The sequence below is a fragment of the Anser cygnoides genome, chromosome 8 (genome assembly GCF_040182565.1).
Source record: "Anser cygnoides isolate HZ-2024a breed goose chromosome 8, Taihu_goose_T2T_genome, whole genome shotgun sequence".
NCBI lineage: Eukaryota > Metazoa > Chordata > Aves > Anseriformes > Anatidae > Anser > Anser cygnoides.
Window position 1 is genome coordinate 17,107,547 of NC_089880.1, and position 27,240 is coordinate 17,134,786.

A 27,240-nucleotide genomic window follows, 5' to 3' on the forward strand; every position below is an offset into this window, starting at 1 on the left:
TGTTTGGAGCTGCTTTCTACTCATCAGTGCAGACTTGAGCCTTTCCAGAACTGCTCAGAGGGTGCATAAGCTAGCAGCTCGTCTCTCTGTACAGAGCACTACAAAGCCAACATGCTAATTTGTAGCTCATCTCAATAAAATTACACTGTGCAGCACCTGTTAACTCTGGTTGTGGCTCTGGTGCTATCCACAGGTACAACGCGGCACACACAGCTGTCCTTGAGCTAGACATTTCTGTGCCCAAGGGAGCATGACCCACCACTGAACCACAGCAGCTTGACATTCAATCTGGGGGGCTCCAAGAGTGATGACAGTCCTGACCCATTTTGTTGTGAACAAATCAATACAGGATCTGTGCAGCTGCAGCCTGCTGTTTGTGGGTATCCAAGTTCAACAGGCTAATGCTGGTATAGCATTATTTCAGGGACAATGAAATCACTTCTCATCCAAGCAGAAAACCCCAAACTTACAAGCTACAGACCAATCTTCCCTGAAGCACTGCATACAGTAGCTTAGGAATAGATGAGCTTTGGCAGCTGGCTGGAAAAGTGGCTAACTTGAGCTTTGCGATTACAAACCTTGCAACTCAAGCTAATTCTCACCTTCATTAGCAGCTCCCTACTTGTCAAATAATTGTCATGATCTGAGAAGATATCAGACAGCTCTTCGAACATCAGCATCCTGTCCCTGTACAGGAAAAGAGTTGAATCATTCAGATTATTAGTATTTTAAATCAGACCATATTACTGTGCAGCTCTTTTTATTCATGAACTGGTAACAGCAAAGCGTGTAAAAGATAACAACACCATGATGCATTCAAGGAGATGCTGCACATCTCCTAGGAACCTTTCTGAGACCTGGTGCTCTCAGTAAAGCCTGAGCTCTATTTGACAGTGTCATAAAACCTATAGGTACTCAAACTCTGAGCAGGATTTTCAATCACGCTAAGATACAAAATTCTTGTAAGAAAGTGGATAAATAGATACACAAAGGAACAGAATACTAGCTGAGATCTGTATTCCAAATACTTCATTTTCGCCTTGCTTCATGCCCTCAGTAGAGCTATACGAATTTACTATGTAAGTCCCTTTCTATTGCCCAGCACTACAAACTCAAGACAGCACTATGTTGAACATTTCAGTGGAACATTTTGAACATCCAGTGGAAGGAAAAAAAACAGCTCTCTTTTGGGGAAATGCAGAAGCACACTTCATGGCAGGGTGACAGTTTTCTTTGTTTATTGAAGAAAAAGGAGAAAAATCTATTCTTTCCAACAGAATAAGCAGAACAACATCTTTCCTACACAGAGATTTCTGGTAGCATGCAGTAAATACTCCAATTGCACCAAAAGGTATTCCACTGTAAGGAATATTATTTTAAATACAGATCTGAATTTTGTAGTTTGGGGATATATTTTAAGGAAATCTCAGGATAAGGAGAGAGGTTGTAGGAACCTGCACCTCCTCCAACTTCATGGCAGAGAAAACAACAGGCAGCTATCGTGGTGCCGTTCTGCTGACCTGAGAGCAGTGTGCATGAGCTGGGAAAGCAGCTAGTCCCATATTTTTCACAATAGGCTGTGGAAGATCCAATATGCTATAAAGTGGCTATATGCCACTGCCCCTGAAGGCAGGCTGTTCTCTCAATATCAAAGAGGAGCTCAAAGCATTCAGACCCAAAAAAGGGTTCTGAGCCTCACAGGAATGACAGGTTCTTCTGAAAGAGAACAGATGTTCACGAAGGAGAGTGGGAAGACTGAGAAGAACATGATGAAAAGAAAGAGCCCTGAACTTTTTGTCTTTGTCTGGGGCTAGCCCAGGAGCAAGGGGAGAGGGGGAGGCTTACTTTGGAACAGACGCCCAGGTCTTCTTTAGCCGATAGATGGAGTTGGACTGCAGTGCTGAAACGATGGCCCTCAAGGAGGAAAAATTCTTCAGGATCCTACATTCCTGTGAAAGGAGTGGTTAGAAGTACAGGAGCGTTAAATATCAGTATTACGGCTAGGTTAGTGCTCTTCTGTTTGACCAGAGTCATACTTCCTACATATTCTTACTCCAAAGCAGGCAGCTGCACAAATACTGAGCATCAAAAATATCACCCCCCTTCCATTCACTGAACACTTTATGGGCTTTGACACTTATTTCTTGTTTTCCTCACTTTCACATATTTGTGGTGATGTTGCAGTGTTACGGGTTCCAGTTCTATAAAAAATAAAAGTTGAAATGAGCCCATGAAGCCAGGCTAAAGAGCACAAATGTTACACTTCTCAAAAAGCCCTTTATAATTACCAATCCCTTTTACCCTTTAGGGAGAAAAAACAAGCTTTGCCTCTTTGTTTGTTGCATTTAAAATATAAACCTTCAATCATCTAAATGTCAATTAAAAAAAAAAAGACATGCAAAGGAATAACCTGTTATTCAAGTATGTGCACCTTGTTAAAGAGAAAACCTTCCAAGTTTTTCCAGAGTTTCAAATCCTGACAGAGATTGGTTCATAGACATTTCTTATAGAGCTTCTCTATGGCAAAAGTTCCTGTGGAAAAAGACACAGAAAAACCTCGTCCTCCAAAAGAAGAGCACAGCTTCCCATTAAAACAGATGGAAGCAAGGAGGGGGAAAGTCTGGCCTGTGACTCTTCAAGGGACTCCTGCAAATCCATCGGTGGTTCATGAACCACAGCATGGGTGCCACAGATGTAAGACAACTCTTGCAAATATAAGCTCTCACAAACAGGTGTCTGTACATGCAAATTAAGCAGACAAAACACATGCTGACTTGCCTGCTGCATGTAAATGACTGTATTCAAACTACAGTTCTGATTTTGCAAATTTTTACGGGCCTGATTATTTGCACTAATAAGACTAATTATGTCAAGTGTCCTTACAGTGAAAATAGACATAATTTATTCCCTTTAGAGCAATTTCTGCACAGGACTGAAAAAATGTAGAGCAAACTTTATATAAACTGAAGTCAGACCTTAATATACCAGTAACTCTGCTCATGAGTCGCATTAAAATTGACAGAACAACTAAGGGAAGTATTTTTACTCTCATATATTTACTTAATACATATATATTTTTAAAACTCTGTGCAACTTACAAGGTTACATTTAACAAAATACGGCTTAGAAGATGACTGACTAGGCAGACTTTACTTGAAGCAGGTTTGCAGTTAGGCTAGATAAAGACCAACTTAAAGAGCATGTGGCAGGACACCCAAGACCTGAAAGCTGTTCTTGCATGGTCTGAAGCCAAAAAAGCCACATAACAGTTCTTCTTGCTGGGTGACAGACACATTCAAGAAGGAGACCCTTCTTTCTTCATGTTCAACTTGAAATTCAGGCTGGGGAGAATAATGGATTCAGAGACAAATTCTTTTTTTTTTTTTTTTTTAAAGTATGACAGGAGTTTGGACTAAAGGCTCCAAGTTCGATCCACTGTGACTTAAAATGCATGTATAATTAAAACCTCATTAGGAATTCAATATTGGACTTCGTGTTCTCAATGTTTTAACTCACTGCTAAACTTCACCACACTTCCACTCATATATATGTTTTTTTTAAACTGCTTTGAACAACTTTGTTTCATGCTGCGTCTTTCACAAGGGGAAAACCAGAAAGAATCCTACACAGTGCTCAAAAAGAACTTGAGTTTAAAAGTTAAGCATAACAGGATATTAATGATTTTTACTTTTTATTTTTAAAGAAAATATTGCGTGCATAAAATTGGCTGCTTCTGCTCAGGAACCTTAGAGGTAGGTGGAACGGGGAGAGCTAGCAGTTTATTCAATTTTCCTTGTAATCTAAGAAACTCAGTCCAGAAGTCACAGATAAGTAATGTAGAACTCCATGCTGCTAAGTTACAGTCAGTTGTCAGTGAATAACTGCACTTTAATGAGTGGATTATTTTCTAATTTGGGCTACTAACTATTCAAAACACTCATTTGCATGCACAAAGCAAGCAACTTTCTTCAGAATTGGGCAGCTAAGTATATCTGCAAGTAGCTATTCTACATATGTAATTATTTTGTATAGCATGCACATGCATTTTTCATGTGCTTAGCTAAGATGGAGAATTTAATTATGCGCGTGAACTAAGTAAAGGGAGAAGTATTGGCTTAACAGAGGTGGAGAACAAGGTTCTCCATTCACAGAACAAGGACCATGAGCGTGATGCCTGGCCTGGCTTCCCTGGGCCTTCCTGATGTCCCATGATGAGCAAGAAGCTGCCCCATGCTGGCTCACCCAGACTGCAGCCCAGCGTGCCCCCAGAAGACCCCTGTAGCTGGTACCTCTGCAAGCCGGAGATCTGCACACAGAAAATAGGAACCAAACTCCCTAATCCATTCACACGGACTATAAAGCAGGCATCAGATGATAACAAAAACGAGTCAGCGTAAGTGCCAAAACAGAGGTGAAAGACTACTTCCCCATACCAGTTTCCTGAACCATGCAGTTGCCAGAGCTTAGGTGCCAGTACTAACAATGCTGCCTCTGGAAGGATAGAAGTGCATTGTCAAGGCTGGAAGGCCTCTGTCTGGCTTGAGCTTTTTACGACTGCTTATTTTGTATAGCTTTGAAAGAATCCATGTGATTCTTAAAACAAAGTCAACACACATCCATATTAAAGTGCTTTAAAGTTCTTTTCATAAAGGAGACCTAGTTTAGTGCCAGCTGCCCAGTGCTTTGAAGGGGAGTTAAAAAGGTTACAGTGAAATATAAGAGAGAAAATCTAAGAAATTAGCAAACTTAGCAAACTAGAGTTATGTAAAGGTGTGCTAAACTCTTGTGCAAAGATTATGAAACACAGAATCTCTCATAAAACAAAGGAATTGAAGCAAAAAGTAATAACTTGTTAAAGAGAAATACAAGACAATGACAAAGCAGAAAAGCAAGAAGATGAGAGTGGTGCCATAGTATACCTCTACTTGTTCCTTCTGGTCACTGTTTCTACCTCTTTCTGCGCCCTCCCTTCCTTCCATCCTTCCCCCCCCTCCCCCCCTTCCCCCCCAATTCGTTTGTATATATAATGTAAACAGTGAGTAAGTCAGTAAGTAAATGACTTTTTGAACTTTTTTGTTCTGGAAACTTCTTCAGTCCAAACAATATTTCATTTTTCCCATGTTAAAAAGGTTACTATTTCTTCGAAGTTAGTTTTGTCTGCACTTACTTAAAATCTAGTATTTATTTGACTTTCATGTAAACATACACACATATATAAATGTGTGTGTATGAAAACACAAACAGTTGTGCTATCTCCCACCATTCTGATTTCAGCTCCAACAGGGCTCACAGATGCAGGGGAGGGAGCACGACGCTCACTCACTGAATATTAATGGCCAAAGGCTGAATAAAGTGCAAAGCTCATTCTGACTGCCTACTGCCTGCACCACTGCCAGTTCTTCATTCTTGTCCAACCTTCCCCTAACATTTGGGTGATATCACAGAATCAGACTGGTTTGGGTTAGAAGGGACTTTAAAGACCATCTGGTTCCAACACCCTGCCATGGGCAGGGACACCTCCCACCAGCCCACACTGCCCACAGCCCCTGGCCTTTTACACTTCCAGGGATGGGGCATGCACAGCTTCTCTGGGCAACCTGTGCCAGTGCCTCGCTTCCCTCACAGTAAAGAATATCTTCCCAATATCTAATCTAAATCTACTCTCTTTTAATTTAAAGCCATCACTGCTTGTCCTATCACTTCACTCCCTGACAAAGAGTCCCTCCTCAGCTCTCCTGTAGCTCCCTTTAGGCACTGGAAGGCCACTAAAGGTCTCCCTGGAGCCATCTCTTCTCCAGGCTGAACAATCCCATTTAAACAATGGTTTAAAACCATTACCTCTTGTCCTGTCACTACACTGTCTGATAAAGTGAGTGTAACAGGGATCAAACACCACGTCACTTCTTTCACTAATACAAGCAGTATTTTCTTCCTAGGGAATTGAACTGGTTGAATTTATACCCGTCTTACCATCAATGTTATATTATCAAGTATATGGCACTCTCCATCTGCAGGGCACAGTATCTGTCTCATCAATTAATTAGCACTCCCAACCACGCAGAGACCAGCATCAATTCCATTTCCACAGAGGGGGAGGAACTAGGGAAAGGAGTGGCGATATTTCATCTCCTATTACCGAGAAAGCTGGTCCAAACCAGAAAGAATTGGAGCTAAGATGTTCACTGGCCTGGGGCCAACGCATACAACCCCTTCCTCCCCCCTCCCAACAAATTCCCTTACTCCAAAGCACTTGCACAAGGAACATCAACAGTCTAGAATAAATGCTTTACATGTGCAATATGAATCCACTTCTCAATGATCTTGGCTCTCTGCTGTGTTTTGAGTTCCTTGCTCTTCAGGATAGTGCTGACAACACATTTGGTAACTGCATTGAACTGAGCAATGGTGGCTCTGATGGTAGGTGCCAGGTGCTTGTTTTCTTTCTTATCCCTTCGAGACCAGATGCATCCCAAACAGTGGTGGGGCACAACTTTCTTGAAGAGTTTCTAGAGTGAAATAGAGGTGTCTAAGTCAGCAGGATTCTCCTAGATCTCTATTGTCCACAAGAAACACATGTTCACAGTACAAATTAGATCTAATATTGTATTACAATGTAAATATTTGTTTTCTCTTAGATTAAAATATACACTTTGGCATACTCTTCATAGGCTTGATGCCCTAGAAGAATTGCCAGCTTAGTAGTCCTGGGAAAATAAGAGATGTCTTTATACAAGTTGCATGACAAAGGGGGAAAAAAATTATATAGTGATATTTTGAAGCAAAATGATACAGACAAACCAAATCAGAGTACTACAATTAGAGTACCTCTACATCTTTAGGCCAGGCAGCAATATATATGGAATGTGGTATTTTTTGGTGTCAAATGTTGAACTTTGAAAAAAAGACTACATAGTATACATTCAAACTTTTTTTTTTTAAATTTTTTAAACCTGCAGAATGACTGAAGGAAAAAACCCTGTGAATAAAGCAAGTTTGGATAACCAAGCAGAGCTGTGTTCTCTGGCCCAAAAACGAACCTGTTCTGGAACACTATACTTATATTGAGATCATTTTAAAAAAATTTAGAAGCCCAGCACTATTTCCCCTAGCATTTCAAGTAGTACATATACTCTACATACTGCATCCATGTAAGTCAGCTGCTCTGCCACAAGATCTTCTCGGAAAAAAGAGAATTCTTCTGGACTGCTAATCTCCATTTCCTCTTCATCATAGAGGTTACAGGGGGAAGTGCTATGGAATCCATCTGTTCAGGATGGAAAATATGGCTTAGTAAATTTACAAAGCAAACAGTAAATCAAAGCAACTGTTAACTTATTTCAAAACATCAAACTTCACAGTATATATAATAGTAGAACCCCCAGAAGGTTCTGTATGATGTAATGTCCCACTGCGCTACATATTTTAGCAAGAAAAACGATGACCAGAAGAGTAAGTTAAGAAAAAAAAAAAAAGGTGGAAGAAAAAGAAATAAAGTTAGGAAGAAATGATCTGCCCAAGGTCTGTTAGCTGCGCAGTGGCTCAGCCCACCATTCTTTTGAAAAAACAAACAACCACCCAACAAAATAACTCCTCCACCCCCCTGCCCCCATCCTTGGAAAAAAAAAATCTTATTAAGATTGTAGAATTTTGTTATTCTTTTTCAGTATTTATGTGGATTTTTAATAATATGAAAAAAATCAATTGGCAAAGGGACTAGAGCTTGATTATATACTCAAAATATTACATTAGGAATGTTCTTATATCCAGATTACTTCTCCCATACACAGAAGGAAAAGGAGACACAAGATTTTACTGGCACCATTTACACTTTCACAGGACTACACAGACAATATTAAAGAGAGGCTGTTCCAGCATTGGACATCATCCCTCTCTGGGAATTTTTCCCACCAAAGGGAATACACTGAGCATCTACAGCATTTAGCTGAATGTTTCTTTCAGTTTGCACTGAGCAGCAGCAAAAAGGTGCAAGAGGACAGCTCTCCTCACCAAGGGACCAGATCCTGTGCCGAAGGGAAGGGATTTCACAGATGTTCCCATGTTACCTTTTGGCTCCCACATGGAACAAAGCTACATTAAAAAAATAAATAAATATGCCCTTATTTCCCATGGTACAGGAGGAAGTCAAACAGAAAATCCTTAAAATAAATCCTCTTCTTAATCCCTTTTACTGGAGGGCAACAGTAAGCACCAAAGAACGAAAAAAATGGGACTTTCCCTCTTGTTGAAGATGAACAACAAAAGTATTGAGTTTACTACCAGTGAAATTCCATTAACAAAAACAAGCAGTGCATGTCAGAGTACATTATGCAATACTTCGTATCCAATTAAAGCAGAACAAACATTAAAGCAATAAAAGCAGATAGTGGTTCTTCATCATTGTTTTTCAAAATACTTGTTCTTCCTTTCTTCATTCATTTGCAAAACCTGAGCATCAAAACCTGCTACAGTTCTGATACAGCAAGTTATAACTACTGGCTGTATCCAGATTTCCATCTGTCCATTCCAACTGTACATTTTATTGACAGAGCTAAATGTGATAAATAGAGACCTCCGTTTCAGTCTTATTTTTCTGTGGGTGTTTCATAACAATATGAATAGTTAAATGGACTTCTACTCAGCTGTTAGAAGAGTTACACATTTTGGCCACGTAACTCCTCATTCTTCTTTCAGCTCATGAAATTCATCTGAAAATCCCCACCACTGAGTTGCAATCCTACTCAAAAACTCACTGTTGCCTTAAAATTAGGTCCTTGAGTGCAACCCAAGATTTTCCTTTTTTTTTTTTCATGCCTGTTTCTCCTTTCACTTTCACCTTCATAGATGTGTAACCAGTCTTCTCCCTACTTCCTAGAAAGCTGGGACCCCTCTTGCACCAGAGTATCTCCACTTCTTCAGATCTCTCTGATCCAGCCAGCCCTCTCAAAGACCCTCTGAACTCTTGATTTCACAGAGAGGGACGATGCACCCTGTCAGAACTGCAGTCTGTGGCTCACCTTGCTTTGTATTGCTCAGGCTGGAAGCACCGAGGCTGGGAATAGCTTTTATCTATGCATCTGGGACTACAATCTAATCTACTGGGATGGATGATAGCAGCATTGAATGGAGGTTTGATTATTTGATTACGCAAACCAAACTGTAGGATTAGGACCACGTTTGTAAGATTACAGTACAATATGAATGCTTTAGAACAATAATTATCAGCTAATCTTCAAATCTGATTGCAGGCAACACATAAGGAGTTTTGCAAGAAATCTCTGAAATGAACAAAGATAGAGCATCAATAAAATAAGTGACTACTCTAAAACTCTTCTCTGTAGAACCCTCAGGTTAATTGCATTTCCCTCCTCTTTTATTCTAAATAACAGCCTCTGTTCTGCCACAGATTGGAAAATGTTATCATTCAAATTGACCTGTCCATAACTCAGAAAAGAGCCTTTTCAACTGTTACTTCTGGAAACAAGTGCAGAAGCCGGGCTGCTGGGAACTTGTGCTTGCTTTGAACAACAGATGAATCTAAATATAGCTCTTTTAGGCCCTCTTTGTTTGACATGTGGGAACCAAACCCAGGAAAGAACATCAATAGGCACACATCAGCAACCTTGTTCACTTACCTGTGTTCAGTAAGGAGACCACTTGAGCTCTGTGCAGTACTCCTTTTTATGTTTGTTTTGATGGCAGTGTTAATTTGGCAAGTCACCATAATTATGCATTGACACGGTATTTCTGGAACATCCGGCAGACAAGATTTTATGCCAGGGATGAAATGTTTCTTTTCTGTCATTTCCTTTATCCTTTATTTCATGAATTACTCCCTCTTGCCCCTCTGCCAAACCTGGAAGTTGTTTTTAGTTCTCATTCACACACTGTGTGAGTTCCTAGGACTTTTCAGCTTATGCCACAGGAAACTTTCTGACCAGGATAAGGCTATGTGTCAGGCTTGACACTGCACACAGCGTATTTGTGTTACTACAGTTCACTATTGTTTCAGTAGATTGCGACCCCCAATAACGTAAGCTTTTCCTCTGTCCTTGGATACCAGCAGCCAGCCACTCAAATAGGAAAAAACAGCCACAGACACTTCCTTTGACATGATGGTAACTAGGAAGAAAAGCTTCATGGCAACACAGCTTGTGACTCAAGATTTATTTTGTTGCAGCCCAGCAGGATGAGTTTTTCATTTTATTTTTTTAATTGATTTGTTTGTTTGTTTTGGGGATGGGTTTTAAGTGAGAAAACCTGAGGAGCACCTGTGTGTTTTAAGTCAATGACACAGGGAATATGCTGACAGTTAGCTACTTGACTGCTGTAACAATCTTGAGACTTTGGCTGAATATTAGAAGTGCTGGAACTCCCAGTCCTCCTTTGAATGAGCAAGAAAGGGCACCTACACTGCACTGTACTGTTCACACAGAACCTGCAGTCTCATTCAGAGATTAAAAAAATAATAATTGGTGAGCCTCATAATATTGCTTACAATTAGGATGAGCGTTAATGAATGCACTCCACATAAATCCCTGTGGTATCACACAGCCTGGGAAAACAGAAAGAAAGAAGGAAAGGAAGCTCACTGTCGTTTTCCACTTCTTGCTTCTGGAACTGCTCCAAAAGGTTCTGCGCCCTCCTCTCCGGGTCAGAGCCAGGCATGCTCCTCTTCAGGTAATCCAGCAACTTCAGCAAGCACGGGTAGTTGGGCGACTCTCTGAAATCCTCAGAGCACTGATCGAGCCACGCTCGCAAGATTGATGCTATCGCACTGAAAACAAATACACAGAGAACACGCTGGTTGCATACAGTTTGTATCAATACAACTGCACGTATCCTTAAAATAAAAACACCGAGACATTCGCACCCCTCGTCAAGGCACTATGAAGAAGCTTATGAGCATGGAATTGCATTTGTTCTTTTATTATGCATGCAATCTTATTAAGATACCACTCAGATTTTGCCAGTGACCTCAATGAAGTTGCTGCTGATTCACACTACTGCAAGTGGATCCAATTACAGCCCCAAAATGCGTAGCAATGAAGAATCAAATCCACTTAAGCTACATGGAGTCCCTTCTATTAAATTCAGGATACCAAGTAATGATAGATAAAGCAATTAAGATAACTAATAGAAATAACTCCCTACCAAGCATGGAAAGTCAGTACCTTGAATACAACAAAGTAATTTTCTGTCACTGGCATTCATTATTTGCCTTTGTCAAGCCAGCAAGGCAAGACTTGCAAATTATCTTGGAGTTACGCTTTTTTTGAATAGCTGAAGTATCTTTGCTTAGCTGTACTATGTCCATGTTTGAATAATACTAGACATCATGCACACAACCAAAAGCAGAACATGATTTCTTAATTCACTGTTGTGCCAGTGGGAAAAGCTGTGGCCTGGTGCGGCTGCAATGTTTGTTCAGTTACTGCTCCCTGGGATGCTGTGGAAAAATACAAGGGAGGAAGCAAGGTATTCGTGGTTCCTTCAGGGCAGCAGCTTCCCAGTGGAAGTGCTAAATCAAATACTTCCTCCAGTGCCCTTCCTCTCATCTATCACCACCGCCCAGCCTGGGGACTCAATCCTAAGCTGTGTAGTCCCACACCCCACATTACTCAGACGTGTCTGCTCTCTTAGTAGAGAGACTGCCCATTGATCGAGTCTTGGGGTTTATGTATGCTGCAAAACAGCAGCCTAAGCCTGATCCTAAGCCCCAAGGGCACAGACTGTTAGCGAGGTTACCATGTCTGTGAAGATAAAACTCTAATCGTGGCATGTGCAGCCTGGGCAGCGCTATGTTGCCAGTGCTCCGTGCCAGGCTTGAAGAGCAGAGAGAGCTGAACCCAGGAGACAGATTGTTTTTGTATGAACTGTATGAACTGCAAAACAAAAACACATTAGCAGAATTTGGATTTTACCCTTAGCCCAAAGACAAGGAGGTGCCGTCAGATTATACCACACAAGACTGTATATCTCTCTTGTGCAAGGAAAGAATGCCTGAAAGTTATAGGAGTGGTTTAGGAAAGATAAGACTAGGAGATCTTTGATTCTTCATAGCAATGTGTCAATAGATCAGCATGTATATTTTGCTGCACCAATTAGAACTGACTACAGCACAAACCACAAGCTGGGGAGTCACAGATGGCATATGAAAATACTTCTAACAGAGAATTTAGTTTACCTGAGCTGACAGAGAGATTAAGGGACCATAACCGTTGGGTGCAGTCACATAACTCAACACACCAGCCAAGGCCACTGCTTTATGATCACCTACTGTGGTACTGAGAACAGGATGTAACACGAGAGAAAAATACCACGTTCCAGAAGAAAACGTGCAATTAACATCAAGCTTCCAGAGAAAAGAAAGCCCTGGAGATTTTCTCGAGGACGCTGAAACCATCCCTGTATTTCAACCCTCTTCTAGCCAGCAGCCATAAGGGCTGCAGCGGGGAAGAGAGGTGAGCTACAGTTCCTGCTTTCATCGAAATTGGGTGAAGATGTTTAGGAGAGAAGAAATGCCATTTTTTAGGGAAGCAGCTCTCATGAGCTCCACTGGGCTATGCTTTCAGCAAACCCCCCTATCTTAGGGTATCCAGTCTGAGACAGCCCCGTGTCAGCCCAGCGAGCGCCTGGGCTCTGGGCTCACGACAGTCAGGCACTCGGCTTCTGAAGTTCAAATTCTCAAACACACAGAACACCGAAGCAGTGGCTCTGGGTCTGTCACGTTAACAGCTGCAAAATACCCAGGGACAAGCCTGCCAGGAGGACCAATCTCTCCTCAATTTATGAGCCTGTGAGAAGAGTTCAGTACAAACATGGATTTCGCATTCAGACTCCTGTGCAATGAAGAACCCAAAAGCCAGCCAAGAAAGCTGTTGCAGCAGAGCCGCACACAGATGCCGGTACATTTGCTCTGCAGAAAGGGAACTACAACAACATCTGGTTAAGTCAGCTGCTCAGTGACACTCAGAACAAGCTGATAGTTAAGAAAGAGTAAAGATCGCCTCTCCCGCTCGCCTGGTCTCAGCTCAAGCATATTGTTTCTTCCTCAAAACTCAGTTTAACTCTTAATCCCATAGAGATGTCATTTTCAAAGTCCCATCCAGTTTAGTCTGTTGTTTTTTCTATTTCCTTCTCTGATATTGTGGCAACTTCAAACTTCTAATTACTGAGAGTATTTGGAAAGCTGTCAGTAATACTGTTTGGTTAGGCTAGCTGACAGGAGAAACTCTGCAATTACAATTTTAGAGCCACGAAGAGTACTTACAACCAAAAATTAACATGCAAACACAGTCTGGGTTTCAGGTTTCACTGCAAACATGGAACAGATGGTGCAGCGAGGAAGACTCTTCACATTTGAAGGCCATTTTGGATTGGGTTTTCACGACTCCGCTCCGACAAGCTTCCACTGCGCATGCAACCAGTCAGGGCTTTGCTGTTTAGGCCAGTGGGTGCAAAACTTTTTACCGGGGGGGCTCTAGGTCCGCTCCCCTCAGCTGGGACAGGTGTCACGCTCCAGTTCCCAAGGTGGGAGCACGGCCACGACACAGACATCCGCACGACACTCCCAAGCTCTCGCTCCACTCTCCTGTCTGCCCACACTTTTCCATTGTCCCCTCCAGCCCTGCACAAGCCCATCACAAACACCACTGCCCTATGCCTGCAGTAATTTCATTTCTTTTCTGCCCCGGGCAGGGAAACACTCATTCCAGGCCCTAACTGTGTGTTTTAACCTGCTGTATACCACTTTTCCCCACATCACAAACTCACTATCACCCCTACTGGCTCCACTGCCAAAAATATGTTGGGTATTCTTTTCTTATGAGCATTTACCAGTTCAGCAATGATTTCACAGGAGGAGCCTCTCCACAGGACACTTTCTTGTACTGATATTGTTCACATACTAAGTTCAATTTCCAGAGGCTTGGTTGATGGCCACTTTCATAAGCTGAAGAATAAACAGAGTTTAACACAGATCCAGTCTCCCAGAGCAGGGTGAAGAGTTCACAGCTGTTACAGATGCTGATTTTTGCTAGCAAAATAATTTCAGGCAAGAGGGGAAATAGGAAAGAGTAAAAAGGTACACTATGGCCTACTGACCTCCTATCGCCTGACTTCCTAATTGGTGTGTCGGGGGGGGAAGCTTTCTGAAAACAGGCTGGAAAACTGCCCGTATCTTGCAGTAGCTTTACATTTGCTGCCCTTGAGAAGAAACACCCTGTACTCAATAGCCCCAGAGACAGATAACAATGGGAGCCTTCCAAGATCTCAGACAGAAAAACATTTTCAAAAGACTACATTTTTCATGGTTCAATTATGACCTATAAGTTTTTCCTTTCCAATATTTGCAGCCTATAAGGAAAAAACTTTTTGATGTTTAACTCCTGTCCTGCCAACCACGGACTCTGGGCTCTGTTCAGCGATACCTTCAAATTCTGCACCTATCAGAAAATCTTCCAGTTTCCACATCAGTTTTGCTTAGAACCCATCTCTGAACGTTTCAGCCTTTAAAACCCACCTACTGAAGCTGGAAGATGCGTATGTGATTCTGTTGCTTTATGAACTGGAAACACAGAACTACTCACCCACTTACATTTGCCCACAAGCTGCCATGAAATGGGATGAGATTGTAGCAGCTCCAGGTCTAACATCTCTTAAGCTGAGCCAGGAGGGCATGGAGGAGGTGGAGAAGGAGCCCTTCATATCACACAGCCACAAGGGATGCAATAGGTTACACGGAAATTGGGCATAGCCCTTTCTCAGATGGGAAGACAGCTGTATCCCTGGGCCTGAAGAGGTCTGCATCAGAATTAAACAGAACACTTTTTGGCAAGAAGGGAACACCAGTGTTTTCTTTTCTACCACAATTATTTCTAGAGAATGAGTACAAGGGAACCTCAATGACTAAGGAGAACACAGAGAACCTCGGCTGCAGAAGAGATTAAATGAGTGCCTTATGAAGTTAGTCAGACAGGAGCACGGACAACACTTCCCGTGACCTGCCAAACGCACAGCGAAGTCCAGCAGTGGAATCATCTCACAGAGGGTGATTTCCTCCCCTCGCCATACAATGGCTTTCAGGCTTGCTCATAGAAATTAAATTAAGCCAGCTGCATTTTCTCAGTTTTGCTTGTTAAACACAGGGAATTAAACACAGGGAATTAAATTTCAGCTCTGAATAAGGGGTAAAATGTACGTAAACTCTATGCAAAGGCTGATGTAATGGTAGCTTCTCCCACCCAGCCTGTTTACAAATAACTTGCTAGTGGCTTGTAGCAAATGCTCTGCACTTCTCTTGATCTGAGAATGTCTGGCTGAACAGCATACTGCGGGTCTTTCTGTGGGACACATGAAGTCACTAAGGGAACAGCTCTGTAGTTACTCTGTTTTAACTGAGATGCCAATCATTATTTTTCTTTGCTCTTTTAATTATTCTTTTTGCTTGGTTCTGGTTGTTTTCATAACTCTCCCCCTCTTCCTTTGCTTATACTGCCCTGTATTTGACTGCTTCTCATGTAACCGCATTGGTTTCTGCTGTTGTTTTAGCTTAATTGGCTTTACTGGAATGAATGCTGACTGTTGCTCTCCCAAATGAATCTTAACTGCTTCCCACCATGGATTTCTCAAGGCATCAGAAACTTCCAGCGATTTTTATTCCATTTGTCTCGCATTCCTTTGGTGTCTGTTCTCCTGGAGTACAAAGTTTCAGGCCCATTTTTATTTCTGCAGTACTGTAACTGTGCATTCTGCTTTCCAACAGGGCTGTTAACCTCAGTAGGAAGCAAAAGACGAGCTTTCTGTCAGAACAGTCTAAATGCACAAGAAGCCCTGGGACAAGGTTTGTTTATCCCTCTGACAAACTCCAAATACTGCAGTAGGACGTTTTAAGTTTCGGTATTCGCTATTTTAATGAAGAAGCAGAAGGGTAAACATGCAAGGGTAAATAAACATGTGGTAACTGAGTAGTTCCTTAATTTTCTTTATTTGAACTGTTTTGTCCAATTGCTGTGGAATAAAACAATGAGATTTCAGTTTAGCTTTGAGTTGCTTTGTCTGTAGTTTCCAGTCACATGCCACATTCCAAGTTTTAATAACAAATAAATTCCACATTTTGATAATAAAGCAGATGCAACTAGGAGATGACATTCAAGACAACAAAAAAGCCCCAAGTATTTTGATTCATTTCTGTGGCCTGTCATTCACAACCAATGCACTCCGGATAAGCCAAGTGAAGCCAGTAGCAAACGGAAACCATAACCTTATGCTTCAACAGGAGGCTTGAAAGGACTTTTACTGTTACTTGAGCTCATTCAGGATTTAAAAGCCTCAGGACTCAGCCACCTCAGTGCCTGGGACTGTAGAAGAAAGAGAGGTTGAGGCCTTAAATCTCTTTTACTGTTCCTGCTTCCCAGTCAGCTGATCTGAGTTCTTTAAGAATCCTCCCCTTTAAATTTTATAACGTTGCACAGGCAAGTCCCCAGAGGTACAGGCTGCTACAATACTTTGTACTTCAAAGGCTTTAGGGTTGTTTCTCTGCCCTCCTCCAGTTCCATCTGGGTATTAGTACCTATCTTATGGGAAAGAAGTGTTCTGCTCCTATAGTACATCAACTCCTTGAATTGTTAGTCGTCTGCCAGCACTGATTGCCCAGAAATCGAATTTAACACCATCTTTTAGTATGGGGATGGAAACAAGGCACAAGTTTTTCATAGAACACTTTGCACAGAAAACTCAACCTTTTAGCAGTGAGTTAAAAGTTAACTGGGGAGCTCTCCTACTATGGGGAACAGAGATTACAGTGATCAGGCCATATCACCAAAAGCATTGTTTCTAACTATCTCACATGCAACACACACAACAGTTTCATGAAGACTGAAGTCCTCAAACGGCCTTAATTGCTTGCCTAGCTGATTCCCTTCCCAGAACATGTCAAGGGGCTTGAAATCTTTCAGACATGATTATCTCATTTAAATTTCCCATCATCACACTGATAAATTTTCATTTATATGTAGCACATGCGTGGTTTTATTCTGAGTGTGTTATATCTAGGTATTAGATCTGTGTGTTCTGATTTGTTATATCTATTTATTTTTGAAAGTCAGCAGGAATCCTCAGCTAAAAAGCAAGCAACGAAGACAGGGAACTCCGAAGACAAGGACCACCCAACAAAGACGAGGAAGCCACTCCGTCCTACCTCGACACAAAGGCACCCTGACCTGCGAATTAGCCCCAGGAGGTTTTGTTTACATGATGCAAGGAAGAATAACAAAAAGGACTGCTAATAACAGAAGACAGAGGGTCAAGTAAGTTACTCCTCACAACTCCCTTATCAGACAAATAAGAGAGGCACAGCGTCGGATTTCTGGGAACATGGGCTGAAGTCCGTCTGACTCAGACAATGCACGGGAGGATGCGACCTTTCTGAACTGTATTCTTTCATACTGAGATCACAAACTTTCTGGCTGACTAAGAGCAGTGAGAACTGTGGAAAGCAAACTACTGAACACGAAATCTACGCTGGGACTTGATCCTAAAAAAAATACATGCAAGGCAGTTTTATTAAGGTCACAAAATATTTCACTGGTCAAAGCTTAATCATCATTCTAACATTGTTTAGATCTTTTTAAAGTTACAGAACTACTGTACCTTCGTTTTAACTGCATACTACTGAATACAGTTTTAAAGAAAATGGCAATAATAATAAAAATCCCGAAAGACATTTTGTGTTAAACATAATTAAGTCAGATACCTGTTGAATAAAAAAATAAATCTTTGAGCACTCCTGTGGCCCAAAAATGATAGGAATGATGCTCATGTGCACAGGAGAAAATCCCTGTGGCAGAAATGATCCTCAGAAGGCCTGTTTCGAGCCTAGCGGAAGTCATCTCAGGTCAGTAACAGCTCTGTGTCACTGAAACAAGTGTGAGAAGTAACTGCTGGCTCAGACCCAGAATTTAGAAACACAAGGATAGTTTATAGCTCCCACAAGCCTCTCAAACGGTACTGTGCCACAAGCCTGCTCAAGCCCTAGCGTAGGGCTTGCAGGTTCTTAGCTATATTAGCACTGGGTGGAATAATAAAACGGTAAAAGAAATTCACGTACATTAGACACTTTCCTTCTCAAAATATATCATAACTCTATACCACAAGTACAAAACGAACAGGGAGTTTCAACACAGAAAGCAGTAGACAGTGGTTTACAGTATACCAAATATGACAAAAATCCTCTCATATATACTTAAGATTTTGCAGAAACCCCTATCGTTTTTTAAAGCTCCATGAGATATTTAGAGTCACAAATTCTCTTCCCAGTGTTGTTTTTTCATTTCTGTAGCTTTGTGTGTGTGTGTGTGTGTGTGTGTCAAACCAGTCGAAATGATTTAGATTTCTAATTCCTCAAATGGAGCATTCAAACACCAGAATTGTCACAATGGGAGTCTGACGCATGGAGAAGAGCCCTGGCCACAGACTGTGGGACTTCCGAAGAGATATTTTTCCTCTGAGAAATGCAGAGTTAAAGGCAAGAAATAACATTTCTCCAACTCCCATAAAACTGAGAACACACCTATATCATGCAACTCTATTGGAATTATCCCCAGACAAGAGAAAACCTGAACTACTAGAACTACGTGTTTCACAACAGGACTACAAAGCCAGCCTCTTTTCCGGATAGCATTAATCATAGCTAAGAGACAAGTAGCCAGAGCAACTGACAGGTAATGGAGACTTTTAGGTCAGGAAAGTGAATTCACATTTATACAGGATCTGTTAAAATGTGCACATGACACGTAAATTACTTTGTTGATAACTTCATTATTGAGCTTTCTATAAACAAGTAGTTGGGTAACAGGTATCTAATTTAGACATAAAAGATAAAGATTTTTCATGAGGGCCAAAGGATTCATCAGCTGTGATGAATATATTAATGAAAATTGGGTCAGATAAACTCACCAGAAGTTGTGCTACTGTGAGAACTGGAAGACATACCCCATACTTTTGTCATTTGCTGACTGCATGAAGATGGTGCATGACAAAGGGAAGGCAGCAGGGATGCAGCAGGAAGCAGCTAGGCCCGGGGTGAATGACTGACTACGTGCATTTCAGTAGAAAACCAATTTTGCTTTAAAAATATAAAAGCACAAACAAACACAGACAATATGTTCCTACTAAATGGTATTTCAGTTGCGCCCTCACCTTCAGACACAACATCAAATTGATGTTTTGCCCACAGCCTGAGTGACACTAACATCGCGATTACTTCCACCTGTTTTCTCTCCATCTCGTAATCAAGCTCCTTCAAGTCTGTGGAAAGGTGGGGGGATTAATCCTGACATGGTTTATATTGGTGAAAGCATCTTCCACATCTTCAGTATAAATCCTTAATCTATTTTGCAAGAAAGGTACTGCTTTAGCTCATATTTTATGGTTGGACTGGCTGAAATATGGGGAAGTCAAATGGCCTGCCCAAAGTAGGAAGAGTCCTTAAGAGTTTATTTTGGATGACAGTGTAGGAACCTGCTGGCTGGCTATTATTTCCTTCACCTACAGCCCTATTCTGCCTTCTTGGATCTTGTGACCAAGATTTAATTATCACCTGTTCCTTGATGGGTTCTTCATGGCAAAATGGGAAGAAAGTGTTAACAGCTCTCTCTTAAGCCAACCAGGAAACAATCAGAGAATTGGGCTCCGGTGTTGAGTCTCATGGGGCAAGAGGAACAGCCCAAACCATTAGAGCTTGTAGCTTTGTGTCTGCAGTGTTAAAAATACTAAATAAATAAATAAAGTAACAAGCACTAATATTTTGCATTAGACTAACTAAAGCCTTTTTTTGAGAATCCTTTATCATTTATAAACATTAATTAAGCTCTACATTTCTTCTGCAGTCAATCAAGCATAATTGCTTGTGTTTTCAGAGAAAGTTATTGAAACACTCACAGACAAGGGGGCTTTTACCAATTTATTCATGGTGGTTAAACAAAACAGTTTCTACACGGATGACAGAAGGCAAAGTCACCCTACTGTCTGACCACTGCATTCAGACAGTGAAGGACAGGAAGGTGTTGGGTATGTTAAAGGAAAATTTCTGGACTGGGGACATTGGAACCATTTTACACCAGACTCAAAACTCCCTGTCCAAAACACATATGCCATCCGAAATGCAGAGAGGTAAGCAGTGTGAAGGGCAGGCTCAGTATTTTAGGAAAGGATGTGATTTGAATCAACAATCTGCCTGAATCCTAGAAATGAAAATACTGCACTGTATTTCTCGGTCTTGATGGGACTGTGTATTTCATGTGATAAAAAAAATAAACAAATCAACATTTTCTCCTATTTCAGAACAAACAGAAACTAAAGTTCTGAGGCCTCTTCTTCAATTACTCCTTGCCAAGTCAGTGCACTGAGAAAAGATTGTTGTCTTTTTTTTAATCCAATAGAAGATGAGATAGAATTATAGGAAAACAATCATGAGTGATGCTGACAAGAATCAAGCTTCTCCACATACTGTAATCAAACATAACCACTTAGATACTTTTTATTGCCACAGCGCATGCAAAGCACACATTATACAGATGTCAAAGTACAAATTCAACACCCAATGTCTAAAAATAAAATGCAGTTTTATATGATGCTAGGAGGATAATAACCAAACCACTTTTTTCCATTTAAACCACATTCCAAAAGAGCTTTGCTATTTTTCTTGCAACATAGGGTGACATCAGAATTTAAATTTCACTCAGAAAGCAACCCTATAAATCATGGGGGAGCTAATGAAGAAGGTGCATGCATACACAAGTTGCTCGAAACAACCTCAGCTTTAGTCTGCAGATGCAGACTATTGCGTTGTAATGCACAATAAAATCAGTCATAAGCGATAACCATTTACTGCTACAGATAAGGCAGGGAAAACAAACACTCCTTGTTTGTTTAATCAACAAAATGTTGGCCTGGATACATTCCTCTCTTGTTCAAATACAAGACAATTTCCCTGACTGACAAATCTCTGGGTTATACCATTGGATATGTCTCCATATGACTGTTGATATTTGGCTTTTAAACAAGCTTGTTTAAGCAAGCAAACAGTACTGTGAATTTTCAAATGAAACAACAGCTATGCTGCCCACATCCTCCTCCAATACTGACTTCTGACTGAGGCTTGCGGTACAGTGCAAAACCACACTTACTTCCTGACTACTGTTTTGGATCCGGAGGAATTCTGGCTCCCAACTTCTTCACAGCTTAAGGTCTCCAGGTTTCCATACCTGAAAAATGAGATAGGTGTTTAGAGGAACTTCTACTGAATAAAAACAAAGCCCAAGTAATATAGTTCTTACACAATCATCACAAACAACCAAAAAGTGTTTCTAGCTTGAACTACAAACATAGGATCTAACAGCTGGCAAAACTATGGAGCTTGAAGCTTGTTTCATTAAGGAGCAGAAAGTTCCTAAAGAGACGACCAATATTTTCAAACCTAACTTGTTAATTCATATGAAGAAGCCTGCACATGGGAAGAAGCAACCAAAACAATTTCTTTGCTCGAAGCTCCAAGACCCTCTCTGTCAGTTTTCATGCCATCCGTTCCCAGAGTGATATGCCAGTGTGCAATAAGGCTGTACAAACCACTTTTTCTGACTCAATTTCTGTTTCTCTAGTATTTGCCATTCCTTCCAACTCCAGGTGTGATTTCACGCAAGTTTTTCTAGGTGGCAATTGCCTACTTGTGCCAAAAATCTTGACACAGTTGCCATGAGGGGGAATGGTCCACAGCTCTGTGAAAATGCCACTGGAAAAGAAGAAAACAGAGGTGCAGCTCCAACAGCATAAAGCGAAATCTCTTATGTACATACGTAACGCGTGTGCCTTGCAGGCAGGATTATGCACTTCATTTGCAATGGGAGTACCTATTGCTTCAGATACACAGCACCATAAAGAATTTAATGACTCCTTACAGCCAGCTTTAGCGGAGGCACAATTACTCCCAGTTCAGAATAAGACGAGCTGATTTTACACATTCTGTGCTTGAATAACTGTGTTAGTCAGGCACCCGCAATTAATCTGACTAGTTAGGAGAACAAGTGCAGCTTTAACTGTTTGTGCTACAACATTCTAGGAGCATCAGACAAAGAAAATACTGGGGGCTGTTAGTTTGTATAGGGAAGGTTCATGGCAGAACTGCAACAAATCCATCCAAGGTGTTTTGTCTTGAAGGACAGAAGTAAGAGATGGTCGTTTTATGCTCTTTAAAGTATCAGTCTAAGGCTTCATATGTAAGAGCTGGAGATCAGTACAGGAAGCCTGTAAAGAACATGTTTTAGCATCCCCATCCCCCACCCTCATACTGATATTCTGCCCTGTCATGCCCTCTCAATCTCAAAACTTCACAATACTTTAAAATAATAAGCGAAGTTTCAACAATCTTGTGACAAAGGTTTAATGTTGGAGTATTCCACTACGGATGGGGAGCTGAGGCAGAGATCACTGGTCTGAATACACTGCTCATTCCAGCGTATCACAACGTAAACCCAAACTACTGAACATAAACAAATAATACTCAGATAGCAGCAGCATGGCCGCAGTTGTAAGAAGGCCAATTTGAGCTTACTTAACCTTGAGAGTATTGCGGTAAGACAACTTGCATCGTTTAAAAATAGACCCTGCATCTCCAGCTACACTGCAGGTAGCCATAACAGAAAAGGATTCGCTCGAGTTGTTACCGTGTATCTGTAGCAAAGCTGAGAGCAAGACCATGGCTGCTTGACCCCAGTAGCTTACTCTGACCACTACACTGTCCCTCATGCAGTGCAAGATCCTAGACCAGAGGCGAAGACTTCAGATATCACAACATTTTTCTGCCCAGGTAAAAAAGCATACCACATGCATAAAAACTTGCAAGCTTAGGTTTTGAAGGGCACAAATTCTTCTCAGTTATAAAGAAACAATCCTGCTGATCCTGTAGGACCGCAGCAGCACAAGAGAAGGCTTTAAGGACTTCTAAAAATTGAAAGGGTCCTTAGCCGTGGAGGTACACACAGGATAAGCCATTTCACCATTGTGATTTTACACATCTAATCCAAACATCTAAAGAAAAACATGCTTAGCCAAACTGACAATGGGGTAAGAATCCACTTCTAAACATGTTGACTAACCCCTTGATCTCCTCAGGATCACAGTGAATCCTAGCAGAAGCATTCACAGAGGAATCACTACTTGGTGGAAGAACGAATGTCAATTTTGTTCTGAATTATTTTGGTGCATCAATGTCCTCTCTGCTTTCTTCTGTGTTTCCCAAGCATTATCATGCCCTATCCATGCTCCTTTTATTGAGATCAGCACTCTTGAAAAGGTAAAATTGAACAGACCTCTTCTTTCTGACTCTACTGTGCCCAAATTCACCACTAAACCATACCTGGCCTCTCTCAGGTCCCAGTCACACCCTTTCCAATTCAAAGTGAATGCAATTCACTGCTTGAGGTACCACTGCTTTACTGCAAGGACAAAATAAATCAGAGAAGCCTTAGAACAATGCTGCTAAACACCTCCATGAAGCCCATCAATTCACTATGCTGAAGTGTAAAGTTCAACCTATTTTTATTTAACTCTGTTGGCTTCAATATTTGCACTTGTAGGCCTGTAGATTGCCCTGCATTTCCAAATACTTTAACACTGGGTGACCTATCTTAACAAAAAGGTGCAAAAAGATGGGGGCTAAGGGGCAGGGGACATTTAGAGAACTCTGCTGACACCTCAGTGACGACTGCCCGGGACAGAACCGAGACTTGCTGCTGATACAATGTGCATCACACACTGGGGCAGTTGCTCTTGTCCTGTTGCTCAAAGGAGAGGATTTCACTCCCCACTACCACGTGCTAGGTAAAAATGACTAAAAGAGATCTTAGCCAATACAAAAGACATTCCCCCCCGCCCCCCCCCCCCCCAAGCAAGGAAAGCTCCAGTTCTTGAATAACAACTACATTTTTATATTCTCTTTTCAAAACTTGTCATCAGTTCTTTGAGCAAACTTTATCGGGATGACTCAGAGTAACACCATCCTAATATTGCGTCAAATATAAAATATGTATTTGTAGAACATTAGGCATTTGCATCTAAATCCCACTAGAGATACCCACGCTGATTTTTGCAACATAAATTTATAACACAGTAATAGAAAGCACGCAATATTCTGTGCAAAACCTGAGAAGTATGTAACACTTTGTCACTTTGCCAAATGTAAACCCCTGCCTATCTCTCACCAAAAGGGCTTTGCATGAACAACAGGCCATTAAATATGGGTTAGGAGGAGTTAATGATACATCTGATGCAAAGAACAGTATTTCTGCAGACTTCCACTGCTGTGTTCTCACCAGCTCCTGGACAAAGAGCCATTCACTACCCAGTCTCGTATGAATGCTTTGCATACAAAAAGAGACATGAGAAACAAAAGGATCCTGTAGCGCACAGAACTTTTCAGCCTTGCTTGGTGTTTGGGAAGTTATAGTCTCCACTCAAAAGAACTGACTAAGCAAATGAGACCAGAATGTAATGGGCAGTACTGAATATTTAAGTACTGAAAAATACAGTAGAAAGCACACCCCTGTATCTCTGTTAAGAAGGGAAGGGAACAAGAGGGAGGAAAATACTCTGAGCGACTAGGAAACAAGAAGAAAAGGTGATTCCCTGCAGAAGTGCCCAACAAAGCCCTAAATAATGCTTGTAAGCATCAAAGCAAGCAGTAAATAACCGGAAGCACAGATATTCAGCAAGAATTGTAAAGTGTTTTGAATTATACATTCAGAATCATGGAAATGAGGTCGATTCTTCAGCTGGTACAAACCACCTGGTATACAGGAAAACAACAGAGGAAAGAATAAAAGCTACAACAGCAGTGAGTCTAATGCCACATGGAACTACTGTCCTAAAATACCTGGATCTGCTAGTGAAGGACCTGTCCCCGCGTGCCTCCTAAACCATGGTGGACATGAGGTGACTGTGAGGAGGGAAGAAGCTCTGGACATAGCCAGAGACTGCTGTGCTGGAGGAAGGAACGGAAAGGCGAGCTGCTCAGACCGTTCCTCCTCGGGAGAATCGTGCAGGAGACACGGCACAAACACCCCAGAGAAAGCTGGGCACAATGGATCAGTTCACCCTACCTGTGGCCAGGGGCTGGGGGGTACAAACTGGAAAGTAACCTCCCAGAGATGTCAGAGCCTGGAAAAACAGAAACAGCAAAAGCAGGTGCTTTGGGAGAGTTCTCTTTACCTTTTCTTACTTTATTGACTGTCCATTTCTGCCTTCCTTGTGCAGAGTGGCCTAAGGACACTCCCCAGCTTGTGCAGTGCCCTCAGTTTACACTTGCCTCCTTATTCTGTCCTACCCAACCAGGTCCTCCTCAAGCCCATCTCCACTCTCCACCTTCACCTTCTTCTCTGTTTACCCTCTTATTAAGCCATCCTCTAGCAAAAGAAATGATCAGAAAACGTAAAACTAACTTCTTACTGCCATTATACTGCTAGGCTTACCCAGCTCCAGCTCCCCACCGAACAGCCTTGATTGCCTTCTCTGTCAACCCCCTGAGACAGGGACCGATGGCTACTTTATATGCTACTGTGCAAGCACAGTGTAGCCCTGCTTTTAAGCACCGCTGCAAGGAACAGGATTACCATGACAAAATAAAATACACAAGGGAGGAACTTGGCTTGCATCTGCTCTCATCTGGACAGCAAAATCCCTTTGGCTTCCATCGCACTCGAGAGCGCTGGATTCCACAGTCCAGCCAGTAGCAGGGGGGAGACTGAAGGCTGGGGCAAGGGCACCCGGCCGTATTCCTACACCCGGTGCCCGGAGCAGCTCATCTTCTCCTGGCTCAGCCTCCCCAGTCCCTTTGCCTCTTTCCAGGAACTTCCATCCTGCATTTCCACATCCAAATGCTGACAAGATTTTTTTTTTTTTTTAACTTTACTACCAACTCCTACCAAAGAGACCATATCAGAATGCATAGTGTTAAACACTTGGCAGGTTTTCAAAGCTGTCTAGTGTGTTTAGATGCCAAACTTCCATGCATACTAAAGGGATGGGGCTGTCCAATTACTCCTAAATAGGTCTGAAAATACAAGTCATCCCCCTCACTTTTCAACATCCCAGCCAATGACCAAGATTTTGTTTAGTTTGACTTCTATTCTACGTTAAAAAAACACACCTTTATAGACTGAATGCAGCCAAAATAATGAAGAGAGCTCCAGTCTCAAATTTAATAAAAAGCAAAAATTTAATTTGAAGCCATGCGGAGGGAAAAAAAAAAAAAAGAACAGATATATTCACAGTCTCCAAGAAATGCTAGAAGTTACTCAGAGAGCAAATAGCACATCTCTGGTTATATTAAAGAACAGGAATTACCAAAGAGCACGATTTAAAGCCCACTACCACAAGCTCTAAGAATCCAGTAAGCCCCTTCTGAGCGATACAGGGGGAACTGTATCTGTCTTAAAAATACTGTGAACTTTCTCTTAACAATTTTAAACCTTTTCATATGCCTTGCTTGACATTTTCTGTGTCTCTACTCACTGCACTGGATGCGGTGCCTTTAGAAACGTTTCTCTCTGCCCAGGCGGTTTGTGCATTTCTGTGATGACAACAGCAGCACAGGATGTGGGAGCCCAAGACACCGCAAGCAGGAGCACCATGCAACTGTGTGACTCCTGCCGCACACTAACTGAACCCATGTGTTTTTGGCTTTGGGAGGGCTTCCTACTGGCCCCCTATGTCATGTGAAGAGGAATTAAGGCACTGTAAGCAACGTGCGTGTCCCTTTACCTCATCCTGCCGTGCTGGGAGGGAGATAACTGCCAACTCCTCCACAGCCGGGCCAGAAATGAAGCCAGCAGTGTGCAGCCCAGCAAGGCTCCTCCCGAGCACGAATGGCTGCAGAGCCTCACATACTTACAAGCTGACCACTGCTTTAGCACAGAAAGGCCCAAGTTGGATAAAAGGTCTTGCCCAGATTTCACAAAACATCCCCACAGTGCAAACCTATTTAATGAAAGCACATCATTCTGAATTATTCACACCTATAAGGAACTCTTTTTTTTTTCCTGTCCTAATACTTAAGTTTATCTAAAATATAGCACGTTTTTTTATTCACCTCTATCACTCAGACAAGAGCATTTCAGCTTTATGGGACAGAATAAATGTTTCATGCCCCAAATTCAGTTAATGCTTGCACTGCTTGGTCAGGATGCTCTG

The 27,240-nt window shown here is 41.7% G+C and overlaps 1 protein-coding gene across 3 annotated transcripts in view; it reads right to left on the minus strand.

Moving 5' to 3' along the window:
* The window catches only part of RGL1 (ral guanine nucleotide dissociation stimulator like 1), an 81,209-nt gene that overhangs the window by 19,066 nt on the left and 34,903 nt on the right, over positions 1-27,240 (minus strand). For 2 of the 3 annotated variants that reach the window (XM_048059083.2, XM_048059085.2), the window contains exons 4-9: positions 21,186-21,263; positions 10,590-10,774; positions 7,140-7,264; positions 6,291-6,506; positions 1,846-1,949; positions 603-687 (exon numbers count right to left, since the gene is read on the minus strand). In XM_048059083.2, the coding sequence (XP_047915040.1) occupies positions 603-687; positions 1,846-1,949; positions 6,291-6,506; positions 7,140-7,264; positions 10,590-10,774; positions 21,186-21,263 (793 nt within the window). Of the gene's footprint in view, positions 1-602; positions 688-1,845; positions 1,950-6,290; positions 6,507-7,139; positions 7,265-10,589; positions 10,775-14,596; positions 14,803-21,185; positions 21,264-27,240 lie in introns of those variants that run through there. The other variant, XM_048059086.2, reaches the window with a different exon arrangement.